Raw genomic sequence first — 13,534 nt, 5'->3', positions numbered from 1 at the left:
GGTCGGGTCGGGCAGCCGGCCGGAGGGCGCACCTCCCCGCCCCCGCCGGCTCCGCGCCTCCCCTGCGTCTGGGCTTCGATCCGAGCTGCTCCCGGGAGGAGCGCGCCATGGCCTTGCGCGTGACCGCCCTGCTCCTGCCGCTGGCCCTTCTGCTCCGTGAGTTTGCGACCCCCGGGGAAGGTAGGCGGGTGAGGCTGGCTGGGGCGCGGGCCTCCCTGCTCAGCTCGCTGCCTGCGGTCCACAGACGCCGCTGAGGCCCAAGGGTCAAATCAGTTCCGGATGTCGCCGAAGGAGGTGAAGGCGACCCTGGGCAAGCCGGTGACGCTGCAGTGCGAGGTGCTGCTGTCCAACGCGGGCTCAGGCTGCTCGTGGCTCTTCCAGAGGCTCGACGCCGCGGCCAGCCCCATCTTCCTCCTGTACATCAGCGGCACCGGGATCAAGAGGGTCCAGGGGCAAGACTCCACGCGATTCTCCGGCGCCAAGACCAGCAGCGGCTTCCAGCTCACCGTGAACCACTTCCAGGAGAAGGACCAAGGCTACTATTTCTGCTCGGTCTTGAGCAACTCGGCGCTGTTCTTCAGCCCCTTCGTGCCGGTCTTGCTCCCAGGTGCGGAGCGTGGGGCGCAGGGCGCGGGGCGCGGCAGGTCCGCGGGCTGGGGCTCACATCGGAACACGCTCTTCGCTCGGACGCTCGCTGTCGAGTCTCTTAGCGCCCCTTAGATACTGTTCCCATTTTACAGACGAGGAAACTGAGGTGGAGTAGGGACTGGAGATGGCTTTCTCTGTCGGGCCGAGTTGGGCTCTCAGCTGCCGACTGCAGGCAGGGCGGGCACCAATCCGAGCTCCCGGGGCCGCAGCTCGGGCCCTGGACAGAGGCTGAGTGGCAGGCAGAGGGCCCCGCGTGCCGGTCACGGGCGCTGGCGGACCCCTGCCGTTCCCACCGGGTCCCCTCCTTCCCTTCCCCTGGCGCCGAGCTCTCCGCGGCCGGGGGCCTAGCCCGTCTCAGGAGGGGCCCGCAGGGCAAAGGCGCCGGCGTGGGGGGCGCGTGTGGAGCCCCAGCCCGACCCCAACCACGCTCATTGCCCCTGCAGCGAAGCCCACCACCACGCCGGCGCCGCGCCCCCCGACGCCGGCGCCCACCAACGCGCCGCTGCCGGTGTCCCGACGCCCAGAGACGTGCCGGCCCCCGGCGGGCGGCGCAGGTGAGCTGGCCGCGGGGTCTGCCGGCCGCGGGGGGCGGGGACTGGCGGACTGCGTGCGGGGAGTGCCCCTGCCAGAGGCTGCCTCATCCTGGAGGTGAAGGCGAGGGCTGTCCAAGTGGCGGGGAAGCCGAGACCCGGAGCGGGCAGGGGTGCCCGGAGTGGCGGGGCGGCGTGGGATGGTGGCCGGTCCTTTCCTAAATGTCAGCGTGTTCCATGTCCTCAGTGGACACGAGGGGGCTGGGCCTCACCTGTGATCTCTACATCTGGGCGCCCCTGGCTGGCACCTCTGCGGTCCTTCTCCTGTCACTGATCGTCGCCATCGTCTGCAGCCACAGTAAGTTGGAGAATCTTGGCAGGGAGGGGTTGGTCCCGCTCTGGCCTTCGCGCTGCTTGCTCCAGGCAGGCAGCCCTTTCGGGGAGACAGGGTTGAGGCTTCTGGGATTTCCGAGCTGCCCTGCTGGGCCGCACAGGCTGCTTCTTGGAGAAAGAAAGCGTGAAAGCCTCTTCCCGCCCCGCTTTCCATTTTCCAGGAGGTTTTAAGGCAGGCAGAGAGCACACCATCAGGTTTTAGGGCAAATACCCGCGGGGTAGGAGGCGGCTGGTGGCCCTGGATCAGTGCCCAGGAAGACTGGGTCAAAACCACAACCGATCTGAGGCTTGCCCTGGCCTCCTCTCCATGCCCCTTTTGCCTTCTCTGAGTCCCAGATTAGGCCGGCAGATTCTGCTCATCAGTGTTTGCAATTTTTAAACATTAATGCCTGGGAAGACTGCTGGAAAAGCAGCCCTCACCTGGGATGTCTACAGTTATAATCCCCAAAGAAATAAGAAAAACCTTATTTGAGGACTACTAGGGAGTGTTTTTTTTGTTTTTTTTTTTTAGGGAGTGTTTTTTAGGGAGTGAGGGGAAACGCTGGTTAAGAGCTACAGCTGCTAACCAAAAAATTGGCAGTTTAAATCCACCAGGTACTCCTTGGAAACCCTATGGGGCAGCTCTATTCTGTCCTATAGGGGGGTCTCTATGAGTCGGAATCGACTCCCCGGCAATGGGTACGGAGTGGGGGGAGTCATGTTTTCCTTCTTTTTTCTTATCCAGGGAACCGACGCCGGGTCTGCAAGTGCCCTAGGTGAGTCCCCTCTGAGCCCTGGTGGGTCCTGGCTTCCAGAGAAGCAGGGACTTTTCAAGAGGAAGCCACTGCAGGTGTCCTGGGGACAGGGAATGCATATAGTTCCTGAGCAATGAAAGGCAGGAGGCTAGCCACGTGGCCTGGGTCTTTGAGGAGATGGAGGCCCTGGCAGGGCTGGTGGCAAGAGCAGTGTGACTCAGTAAACCTTTATTCAGCCTGTCACCAAAAACCATCTGAGTGATCCCACTAGTTGGCCCTAGCTCCTCAGATACCTGAGGTACTTCTTAGCTGCATCATTCCATGTGGGTTTTATTGTTCCCATAAGAACTCCTCCTCCCCCCTCACCCTCCCCTTTTTTCCCCTACTTGACTGGCCTGGTTTTTTGAGGGGCAGCCAGTCTTTTATCACTTGAACCAAATAAATAATGGCCTTTGTCTCCAATTTTCTTGTGCCAATGAAGGGCCTTGATCTGCTGCCAAGGACTGGGGTGGAGGAATGAGGGGCCAGAGGCAGGCAGGGGCAGATGAACCAGTAAGCATGGTACCTGCGGGCTTATTCGTGTTTACTTACTAATCCATAGTGCACAATTTCACATGGGTTTCACCACATCTTTGATGTAAAAAAAGGTGAAATTTTGCACTACAGACTAGAAAGTAAGCACATGCGTACCTTGCTGATGGGGAAATCCGTCCCTGGCAGGGGCAATTAGCTGTCTAGTAGCTCAGGCAACAACTCCACCCAATCTAAGCCCTGATCCTTCTGCAAACAGTCTAGAAGAGGCTCCTCTCCTTGGCCCTGAGGCAGGAGTCTGCCCTGCATTCAGCCAGCTTCTCCTCAGAGGCCAGCACTGTGATGGGGGCCACCATCTCTCTGAATCTTCAGAGCAACCTCATGTGATAGACACCATGCTCCCACCTCCCAGATCGCTGGCTCAGAGATTAGGAGACCAACTCAAGATGGCAGAGGTGTGATTACACTCAGATTGTTGATAAGAATGGCTGGATGGAAGCCTACAGCGTAATCAGTTACTTGTTTTATATGTATTTAAATTTCACATTTTGTGGCAACATTAACGTTGTTACAGTGACCTACATTTAAGGAGGAGGAAACCGAGGTTTAGAACATTTAGTGACGTGTCCAAGGCTATGCCACCAGCAAACGGCATTGCTGCAACTTCCATCCAAAGCTCTTGCTCCTTCCTGGGGGCCATGGCAGGGGCCGGAGGGGCTAAGGGTAAGCAGCTAGATTCACCAGCTCTTTTCAGTAGGTGAAAAGATTTCAGATTTTATACTTCTGGTTTGCATTTCATACTCCTTGGCACGTCTCTGCAAGGATCCAAGTTCAATGTCTTATACATGATTACTCTTAATAATGGAAATGTAACAACTTTCCAGTGCATCTGTTACAGAGGATATACCGTGGGGATAAAGTCTCTTTAGAAATGCCGAAGGACCTTTTAGCATTTTTATGACTTGGTGTGCAGATAGGAGATTTTGAAGGAAAATCATCTCTTATCTCCATCTTTCCTGAAAACTCTCATTTTGAAATGAATAATTGACTCAGAATAAAATCCTGCCATGAAACACAAGGAAACCCTGCTGGTGTAGTAGTTAAGTACTATGGCTGCTAACCAGAAGTTTGGCAGTTCGAATCCACCAGGCACTCCTTGGAAACTCTAAGGGACAGCTCTACTCTGCCCTATAGGGTCACTAGGAGTCGGAATGAACTCCACGGCAACGGTTTTTTTTTTTTTTTAAATGGAACACAAAGCTGTACAGATTAAACACATTTGAGGAATCCACACACCTGAGTTAATGATCGTGGGCAGTTTAGCCTCAACAAAGAGGTTTTGGAAGACGGCCTGTGTAGACATGATGAATCAGCCGTTTTAGCAGGCTCTAGCCCAGTGCTAAATTAACACCCTTTTAAGTGTGACATCAAGTTCGGGTTGTCAGAGGGACTTTCAGATCAAGTAGCTCTACTTGGCGGATGGTGGTGGTTGGCTGCCACCCTTCCCCTTCCCTGTGATGGCGGGTGGTGGGAAGGTTGAGAATCGGGTCAGCTGATGAGTTGTCTGCCCCATTCTCTTGCCTCCGAGAAGCTAGACTGACTGGATTCAGTCAGGTTCTGGCCCAGGCACTTGCACCGTGTGAGCTTGGGCCAGTTCCCTGACCAGTACCTCCCCCTGATGTTACTGTGAGGATGACAGGAGATGGTACCAGTAAGACCGTTAGCAGTTATCCCGTCACTCACCAAGTCCCATGCTGGTGCCCCAGGGGAATCATCCTTTTTAAAGGTTGGGGCGGGGGAGGGCCGGTCATGAACAAATACTGCATCGAAGGGGCTCTTGCTACAATGATGGTCACCCACCTCTTTTTCAGGCCCGTGGTCAGACCGGGAGGCAAGATCAACTCTTCAGAGGGGTACATCTAACCTGGATACTCGTCAGCCACTACAGGGCTTCAAACTGAGATCTCCCGTCAGTAGGATGAGCACCAGCCTTTCCCTTTCGGTTTCTAGCCTGCCTTCTTTGCATATTCATTCCACTGGTATTATTTTAATGGGGTGGGAAAGGTTACTTTAAAAAAAAAAAAATGTGTTTATTTTTGATTGAAGCGAAACAAAGCTACCACGTCTACAGTACACCACAGGATCACAATACCACTGTGCGTGCGCATATATTGGAGTAAAGGGTGGAAAGGGGTGGCCAGGGCTGCCACGCCAACTATGTTCTCAGAATCCTGCCGGAAGAGCTGGTGGGGACCTTGGCTACGATTCAGTCCAAACTTCTCCCCGGACCATTTTACAACTGAGGAGGCTGACATCCAGAGATGGGGAACCGCTCGTCCAGCCTCACACAGCAAGTTAGGGTTGGAGCCAGAGCTGAGGGAAACCTTGACTCCCAGCTCAGGCTCTTTCCTCCGCACCACTGAGGTCTCTCTTCCGGGGGCCTCTGTCTCAGACCATAGCCACAGGGAACAAGCGTTTCATGAGCACCTACCATACACCATGACTGTGCCCACAGTTTCATAATGTACTTGAACAATAACAGACCTTATATAGTCAACCATGAAACCGTATAAAGACAGTGGGAATTCATACGATAAAGTGGAAGGGGTGAGCTGAGCAGGTGATAGGAACTGAATCTCGAAAAATAAAGTGCTCCATCGCTAAAGAAGATTTGTGAAAACCCTTGTTACTGTCGCTAATTGCTAGTTGCCCTCGAGTGAATTTCAACTCAGGGTGACCCCATGTGTGCAGAGTAGAAGTGCTCTACAGGGTTTTCAAGGCTATGACATTTTGGAAGCAGATCGCCAGATTTGTCTTCCAAGGTGCCTTTGAAATTTCTCTCCCAGTGCTTGTATTGCAGAGAGACCCAGGAAAAAGAGACCACCATTTTACAAATATGATTTGAGCCTGAGTAAAGTTGAATGGTGGAGCCCTGGTGGTGCAGTGGTTAACAGCTCAGCTGCTAACCAAAAGGTTGGCAATTCAAATCCACCAGCCACTCCTTAAACCCTGTGGTGCAGTTCTACTCTGTCCTATTGGTCGCTATGAGTTGGAACTGACTCGACAGCAATGGGTTTGGTTTTACGGGTAAAGTTGACTGGAGGGTCTTGTGAATGTTGAAATGTGAGATACCATATTCCAGAATTATCAGTGACGTCTGAGGTTTATAAACCCGAGGTCTCCCGCCAACCAGCAGAACAGACTCTAGTGAGGAGGCTTGTGAAAACTGCTCACCTACACAGGCATTTCCTCTTTCATGTTATGGCATGTGCTCAACAGGAGACAGCACTGAGATACAGAAATAGGAAGCACCCTTATTCTTTACCTCAAGTATAATCCATTGCTAATATTTTCGTATATATTCTTGATTTTTTTCCATCAATATGTAAAAGGTATGCTTTGTCTTTTTTAAAATGGGATTTCACTATGCTTTTATAAGTGGCTTTAATAAATAAACATTTATAGTAACCTTTTTTAAAAGGTGAAGAGCGTTCCATTTTGGGTTGTACCATCATTTACTCAGTTTGCTATTACCTGCCACTAAATTCTTTCACCTCCCTTCCTTTTGTTCTTTCTTGTAATAAATCACAAAAGCTACGTTCCTGAGCCTCTTCCCACTTATTTACACCCATCTGTGAACACATTGGAAACCCTGGTGGCATAGTGGTTAAGTGCTATGGCTGCTAACCAAAAGGTCAGCAGTTTGAATCCGGCAAGCGCTCCTTGGAAACTCTACTGGGCAGTTCTACTCTGTCCTATAGAGTCGCTTGCTGAGTCGGAATCGACCCAACGGCAGTGGGTTTGATTTTTTTTTTTTTTGGTGAACACGTTCCTCCAAAGTGAGTCAGGTGAGACAGAAACGCCCATCTATGCAGATGAAAGAACGTGGATCAGCACACATGAGTGACACAGACACACAGACACACTCATATACTCTGGCTTCTGAAGCTGGTGATCTGATTCCTGGGCAATAATGACTGAACACATTACATTTCAACTGGGCCCTTCTGGAGGTGGGGCTGTGAGCTGATGAGGTGTCGGGGTGGGGAGCAGTGGGTAGGCAGGAGCATGGGGGTTGCTCAATTTCCTTCAGTCCCACTCCAGAAGTGGCCACTACTCCTGAGAGCTGGCCGAACCATGATGGAACCAGTCGTGGAGGCTGGGTGGCCTATGTTGGCACAGATGCTCATCCGGCCAGTGGAGACTGACTGAGTGGGTTGTGTGGAGGCTGTAGTCAAAAGCAAGTTGTGTTAGCACTTGGGTTCTTGGGAGAAAGGGCAGGCAGGGCTTTTGGACATTTAGGGAGGGGACATCTACCCACATACACACTCACTGCTACCCCCAATCCTGGCAGGCAGGTCCCCTGCTAGAAAAGAAAACGGTGGGGTGGGGAGAAGAGAAAGGGAGGGAGGAAAGGACAGAAGAAGGAAAACTTAAAGAAGTCCCTAAAGTAGAATGTTAAGCAAGTCAACAGACACAGCCCTGCTCATTTATGGGAGCCCCCTGACATCAGAGATAAAGAGGGCTGTGAGGGGGCCCCTCTCAGCTGGGAGCTTCATACAGATCACACTACCTCATTCCCACCCTCTGCCAAATGGGTACCATCACCACCTCAAAGGAGGTCCCGGGCTCGTTCAGCCCCCGGCATCGTGTTGGGGGTCACGCTGATGCCCAGAGCAAGGGGGCTCGCATTGTTTCTGCTCTGCCCCCCATTTCCTGTGTGACTTGTGGGCTGCCTCTCAACTCCTCTAGACTTCTGTGATCATCAAAAGCGAGACACTGACAGCTGCCTTTTGCCAACAGCACTGTGGAGGAGGACCCAGATGCTTCTGGAGAGTGTCAGAAACAAAAGTGTCTCATTGTTATTACTCCTTTCAGCTGAATGCAGAACATCTGCTGTATTTGGTATTTTTTGTTTTTATGTTACAAGAGTCCTCTGCATCCTTTACACAGGGCCTCATGCTTTTATTTTTATTTTTTTCTTGTGGTAGGTACATATATAAGGAGCCCTGGTGGTGTAACTGCGAAGCACTTAGCTGCTAGCTGAGAAGCTGGCATTAGGAACCCATCTAGCAGCTTCGCAGGAAGAAAGACCTGGTGATCTGCCCCCTTAAAGATTATGGCCAATAAAACCCTCTGGGGCAGCCCTACTCTGTCACATGGGGTCGCATGAGTCGGAATCAACTTGAGACCACCCAACAACAAGTATATATATAGGAAAGCTTTGCCATTTCAATGTTGTTTACATGTACAATTCGTGCCATTAATTACATTCACCATGTTGTCCAACGCTCACCACTATCTTTTTCCAAAATTTTCCATTATCCTTAACAGAAGCTCAGTGTCCCCTAGGCAATGACTCCCTCTTTCCCCCTCCTTCTCGCTGTTTTCATTTTTTATACACATACTTTAAAAACATTTTTTTTTGTTGTTGTTGAAGTAAAATATACAGAGAATTGCACAAATCATAACCATACAGCTGGATGACTTGTCATGAAGTGAACACACCAAGGTCAAAAATACAACTTTACCAGCCCTCCAGAAACCTCCTTCCCACAAACAATTTTTAAAATGAAGATACTCTGAGAGAACAGAAAGCAAGAGGAAGAAGTACTCTGCATGTGGAAAAGCAGAACTGAAGGCTGAGAAACTTCTGTGAGACAAAGACTGGCTCTTCCCCTTTCTCCCAAAGCCATCCTGCTGACCAGGAAGAGGAGGTGCCCAGAGGCCAAGGGCAGCTCAGAGCAGGCACCAGGCTCTGAGGCCTCCCTGAGAAGCAGCGCCTGGGCCGTGGGCTCAGGGATCTCTCTGGGCTTGCAGTCAGTCCCATTGCTGGGACAGGTGAGGAGGAGTGCCCCACAATGGGTCACTCCCTTCCTCATGGGAGAAACTTGTGAAGAATCTGGACCAAGGTGAAACTAGGGCAAGGGCATTCCTGTCATAAGTGACATTTCCTTTTCAACATTCAGCTTAGGTGCTGGGGCCACATTTGGGAGGCTCCAGATGGGGGCAAATCCTTACTAATTATTTTATACCCTCAGAGGGTTTCACTTACCACAAATAAAATGGCAGACAATAGTTTGGAGAATAATCAATATAGGAAAAAATATCCATTAGTGTTGGTCCTTAGGTCTGGGGTGGGGTGGAAGGGGTAGAAAGGAGAAATGAAAAGGAATCTGTAGGCCTGAGGGTCTAAACATGCTAAAGGTAGGCTGTGAATTCTGGCTCAGGGCTGGCTGGTGACCAACCCATTTGTTCCAGAGGCGGAAGGAGCAGCCAGCAGTTGAATGGTGGCAGCCTCAGGCCCAACAGTGACATTTCATTTGCCAGCTGCTAACCTGAAGCACAGGTTATATGAATCTTCATACTATTTGGAAGATGCCCACAGCACTTATTTTTGATCCTGAAAAACAGGAAGTAGCTCTGTTATGCTGTAAATTTGGTAAAAAATTGGTAGCTGGCTGCAATTCAGCTTCAGTGTGGTTCATTTAACAAACATTGATTTATTCAATAAAAACAATCTATTTTTGCAGAGAAAGAAAGAGACGCAGGAACAATCTGTCACTTCTTTCTCCAGCTGTTAAATTGCTCTTGAGGAAAAAAAGAAAACCCATTGCCATCAAGTTGATTCCAACCCATAGCGACCCTACCCTATAGGACAGAGTAGAGCTGCCCCATAGAGTTTCCAAAGAGTACCTGGTGGATTTGAACTGCCGACCTTTTTGTTAGCAGCCGTAGCTCTTAACCACTATGCCACCACGTTTTCCATGCTTGAGAGCTCATCCTAAACTTGGCAGTCCCCCCGATCTTCACACAGTGGGTCAAGGAGAAGCAATTTTTTCAACTAGCAAGAAGCTGCCCTCCCTCCTTCCCTGGCTGTTTGTGCAACCCTTGTCTGCACACAACTTTATGACCACCTGGGGCAGGACCACTGAACCTGCTCACAAAAGCAGGCTGGAGCAGTGCTTCTCACACTTGAGTGGACTGAGGTATTTCTCCACCAGAGGAAACCAATGGAGGCCATGAGAACCTAGTGGCTAAATGCAGAGGCTCAGCTACTCATTAACTATGTGCTCTTGAGTAAGCGACTTCATATCTCGGTGCCTCAGTTTCCTCCAGGTTTTCAGTCAGCAGCTGAGCACATTAACCCAGGGACTCCTGCATGAGAGACAAGAACACCTTAATGCTTCTCTAAACAATGTGCTTTGGAGCACTGACTTAAGTGTGACAGACACTTCACCTTGTTCTACTGTTTTCATTTTATTCTTCACTCTGGTATTATCTCGATCCTCTTGTCTTGTTCATCACTGTATCCCCAGGACCTAGCATAATAGCATCCGGCACAAAATCAACACTCAGCAAACAGGAACACTCCCCTTAAGTATCTACTATAACAGCCCCTAACTGGATCCCTGCTTCTAGCTTTGTTCCCTCCCCAACCACCTTTCATCCGCTGGCGCCAAGTGGGCCTTCAAAAATGCACAACTTGCTGCATTTCTCTCTTAAGCTCTTCAATGGTCCTCCAGTCTTCAGGGTAAGGCCATGAAGTCTTCAGCAGGCATTAAAGCCCTGCATGACACGGCCTTTGCACACCGTCCAGCTTCACTGTTCAACGCCCCTGGCCTTCTAGGTATCCCAGCCTTGCTGAGTACTCCACAGGCTCACGTTTGCCTTTGCACCCCAGTCCCCACTCCCCCATTCCCTCGTGGATAGCTTCTACTCAGGTCCAGTTTTCAGCTTAGATGTTTACTCCTCCTGGAAGCTTTCCTGTGGCTAGGCTGGGTATCCTCCCTGTGTCCCTCCATCACCCTCTAGTTGTTTAGATCGCTGGTGGGAACTAACTGCAGTACAGGATTTTTTTTTTTTTTCCCACTTTTCTGTGCTTTCCAACAGTCTGTAAGCTCCAGGAGGCCAAGGCCCCCCTGTGTTCTCTTAGTGCCTGACACATAGTGGGCACTTAAAAAGTCTCATGTTGAGTAAAGGTGCCAGATCGCAACATATTATTTTCTGCATTTAATATACCCAAGGCTGTTTAAGTTATTAAACTAAAGGATTCTATTGCACAAGCCAATGTTTAGCATAAAGCCCTCTGCACTTTTCTAAGCTGGAAGCAGAGTTAAGTAAACCCAAGGTTCCCTGAGACATGGGAGCTCAGTAATTAGCAGCTTTAGATTAGACAATATTTTAGTGTTTACAATGTATTACATTTGCTAGCATAGAAGACTCATAGGAGCGTAAGAAACATCCCACTGTTACGAGGGAAGTTTTGTTTAGAAGAAGAAAAAATACTTTTCATCATACATGTATTGGCAGTGATCTCAAAGTAGTGCTGTGAATGGATTGTTATCATTGTATCACTGTCCCTTATTTGGGTTTTTTGAACTGTGGGTCTCCACCCTCTAATGGGTCATGAAACCGACTTAGAGTCTCGATAAGCATTAAGACAAATACTAAAAGATATGGAAGCTATCAGTAACCGCACATTGTTAGCACTGGATGCTGTTTTGTACAGATTACGCCACGAAAGTTCTTACCGGATGCCCAGGTAACAGCTAGGCCAGCCTGTCCTCCAGAAAGTGGGATTTCACTGTTTGTGGGGATATTATCGCCAAGCTTCTCTACTGGGAAGGCGGAGGGTTATCGGCTACTGTTTTGTTTCATTATTAGTCCTAATTTCCCGTTACAAAATCCCCTAGTGTGCATGTTTGGTGCTCATTCTTCCTTGTTTTGGTGGGGAGGGGTGGAAAGTCATCTTACCACACTGCAAATACAAGTTCTGCCCGATTGCCTGGATGCTTCAAGAAATACACTGATTTTCTAATACCTATTCTAAAACAGAGATCAAAGTACACCAAACAGAATTTAACTTTTCTTAATAACTCAGGTCTTCATCAGTAAGAAAACAGTCAATTTTGTTCAGTACATGTGATCCTTAACAGATACATTTTTTTAACACACACATATATATATATAACTTTTTAGATCAAAGTTTACAGAACAAACTAGTTTCTCATGAAACAGTACACACATTGTTGTATGACATTGGTTAACAACCCCACTGGTTAACAACCCCACAACATATCAACACTCTCCCTTCCCAACCCTGGCTTCCTGTTACCTCCTGCCTTCCAGTCCCCACCCCAGGGCTGGTGTGCCCCTTTAGTCTTGTTTTGTTCCATGAGCCTGTTCAATCTTGGCTAAAGGGTGAACTTCAGGAGTGGCCTCATTACTGAGCTGACAGGGTGTCCAGGGACTGTACGTACTCTCAGGGTTTCTCCAGTCTCTGTCAGGCCAGCAAGTCTGGTCTTTTTTCATTTTTTTTCTTTAATAGTGCTTGAAGTGAAAGTTTACAAACCAAGTCAGTCTCTCATACAAAAACTTATATACACCTTGCTATATACTGGAAACCCTGGTGGCGTAGTGGTTAAGTGCTACAGCTGCTAACCAAAGGGTTGGCAGTTCGAATCTGCCAGGTGCTCCTTGGGAACTCTATGGGGCAGTTCTACTCTGTCCTATGGGGTCGCTGTGAGTCGGAATCAACTCGACAGCACTGGATTTTGGGTTATATACTACTAGTTGCTCTCCCCTTAATAAGACAGCATACTCCTTCCCTCCACTCTCTATTTTCGTGCCCATTTGGCCAACTTCTGACCCCCTCTGCCTTCTCTTCTCCAGACAGAAGCTGCCCACGTAGTCTCTTGTGTTTACTTGATCCAAGAAGTTAACTCTTCACCAGTAGCATTTTCTATCCCATAGTCCAGTCTAAGCCCTGTCTAAAGAATTGGCTTTGGGAATGGTTGCTGACTTAGGCTAACAGGTCTGGAGGCCATGACTTCTGGGGTCCCTCTAGTCTCAGTCAGACCGTTAAGTCCGGTCTTTTTACAAGAATTTGGGGTCTGCATCCCATTGCTCTCCTGCTGCCTCAGGGGTTTTCTGTTGTATTCCCTGTCAGGGCAGTCACTGGTTGTAGCTGGGCACCATCTAGTTCTTCTGGTCTCAAGCTGATGTAGTCTCTGGTTTGTATGGCCCTTTCTGTCTCTTGGGCTCATAATTACCTTGAGTCTTTGGTGTCCTTCATTCTCCTTTGCTCCTGGTGGTTGAGATCAATTGATGCATCTTAGATGGTCGCATCCTACTGTTTAAGACCCCAGACACCACACTCCAAAGTGGGATGCGGAATGTTTTCTTAACGTATTTTATTATGCCAATTGACCTAGATGTCCCCTGAAACCATGGTCTCCAAACCTCTGCCCCTGCTACGCTGGCTTTCGAAGCATTCTGTTTATTCAGGAAACTCCTTTCGGTTTAGTCCAGTTGTTCTAACCTCTTCTGTATTGTGTTGTCTTTCCTGTCACCTAAAATAGCTCTTATCTACTATCTAATTAGTGAAAACCCCTCTCCCGCCCTCCCTCCTGGCTCTTGTAACAATCTAAGAATATTTTCTTCTCTGTTTTCCAGTTCTTATAATACTGGTGTCATACAATATTTGTCCTTTTGCATCTGAATAATTTCACTCAGCATAATGCCTTCCATATTCCTCCATGCTATGAAATGTTTCAAAGATTCATCATTGCTCTTTAACAATGCATAGTATTCCATTGTGTGAAGATGCCATAATTTATCCATTAATCTGTTGATGGGCACCTTGGTGGCTTCCGTCCTTTTGCTACTGTAAATAGTGCTGCAATGAACATGGGT

The 13,534-nt window shown here is 49.3% G+C and overlaps 1 protein-coding gene across 2 annotated transcripts; it reads left to right on the top strand.

The window, feature by feature from the left end:
• Window positions 1-9,393, top strand: CD8A (CD8 subunit alpha). 2 transcript variants are annotated; one of them, XM_023539375.2, is made up of 7 exons: window positions 1-156; window positions 245-607; window positions 1,092-1,202; window positions 1,426-1,536; window positions 2,296-2,326; window positions 3,096-3,291; window positions 4,708-9,393. In XM_023539375.2, the coding sequence occupies exons 1-7, from the start codon at window positions 108-110 to the stop codon at window positions 4,795-4,797; spliced, it is 951 nt and encodes a 316-aa protein (XP_023395143.2). In that variant the 5' UTR covers window positions 1-107; the 3' UTR covers window positions 4,798-9,393. The 2 variants fall into 2 exon arrangements, with proteins under 2 accessions (XP_023395143.2, XP_003420468.2); XM_003420420.4 differs by lacking the exon at window positions 3,096-3,291 and having other exon boundaries at window positions 15-156.
• Window positions 9,394-13,534: the final 4,141 nt, after the last annotated feature.

Source organism: Loxodonta africana, chromosome 15, assembly GCF_030014295.1.
Source record: "Loxodonta africana isolate mLoxAfr1 chromosome 15, mLoxAfr1.hap2, whole genome shotgun sequence".
NCBI classification, from domain to species: Eukaryota; Metazoa; Chordata; class Mammalia; order Proboscidea; family Elephantidae; genus Loxodonta; species Loxodonta africana.
This window is presented reverse-complemented; position numbering and strand designations above follow the sequence as displayed.

Excerpts from the sequence above, each read along its gene's own strand:
- CD8A (XM_023539375.2), top strand. The coding sequence starts at position 108 with ATGGCCTTGCGCGTGACCGCCCTGCTCCTGCCGCTGGCCCTTCTGCTC. Across the intron at positions 157-244 it reads GCCGCTGGCCCTTCTGCTCC|ACGCCGCTGAGGCCCAAGGG; the intron begins GTGAGTTTGCGA and ends TGCGGTCCACAG. Across the intron at positions 1,203-1,425 it reads GCCCCCGGCGGGCGGCGCAG|TGGACACGAGGGGGCTGGGC; the intron begins GTGAGCTGGCCG and ends CCATGTCCTCAG.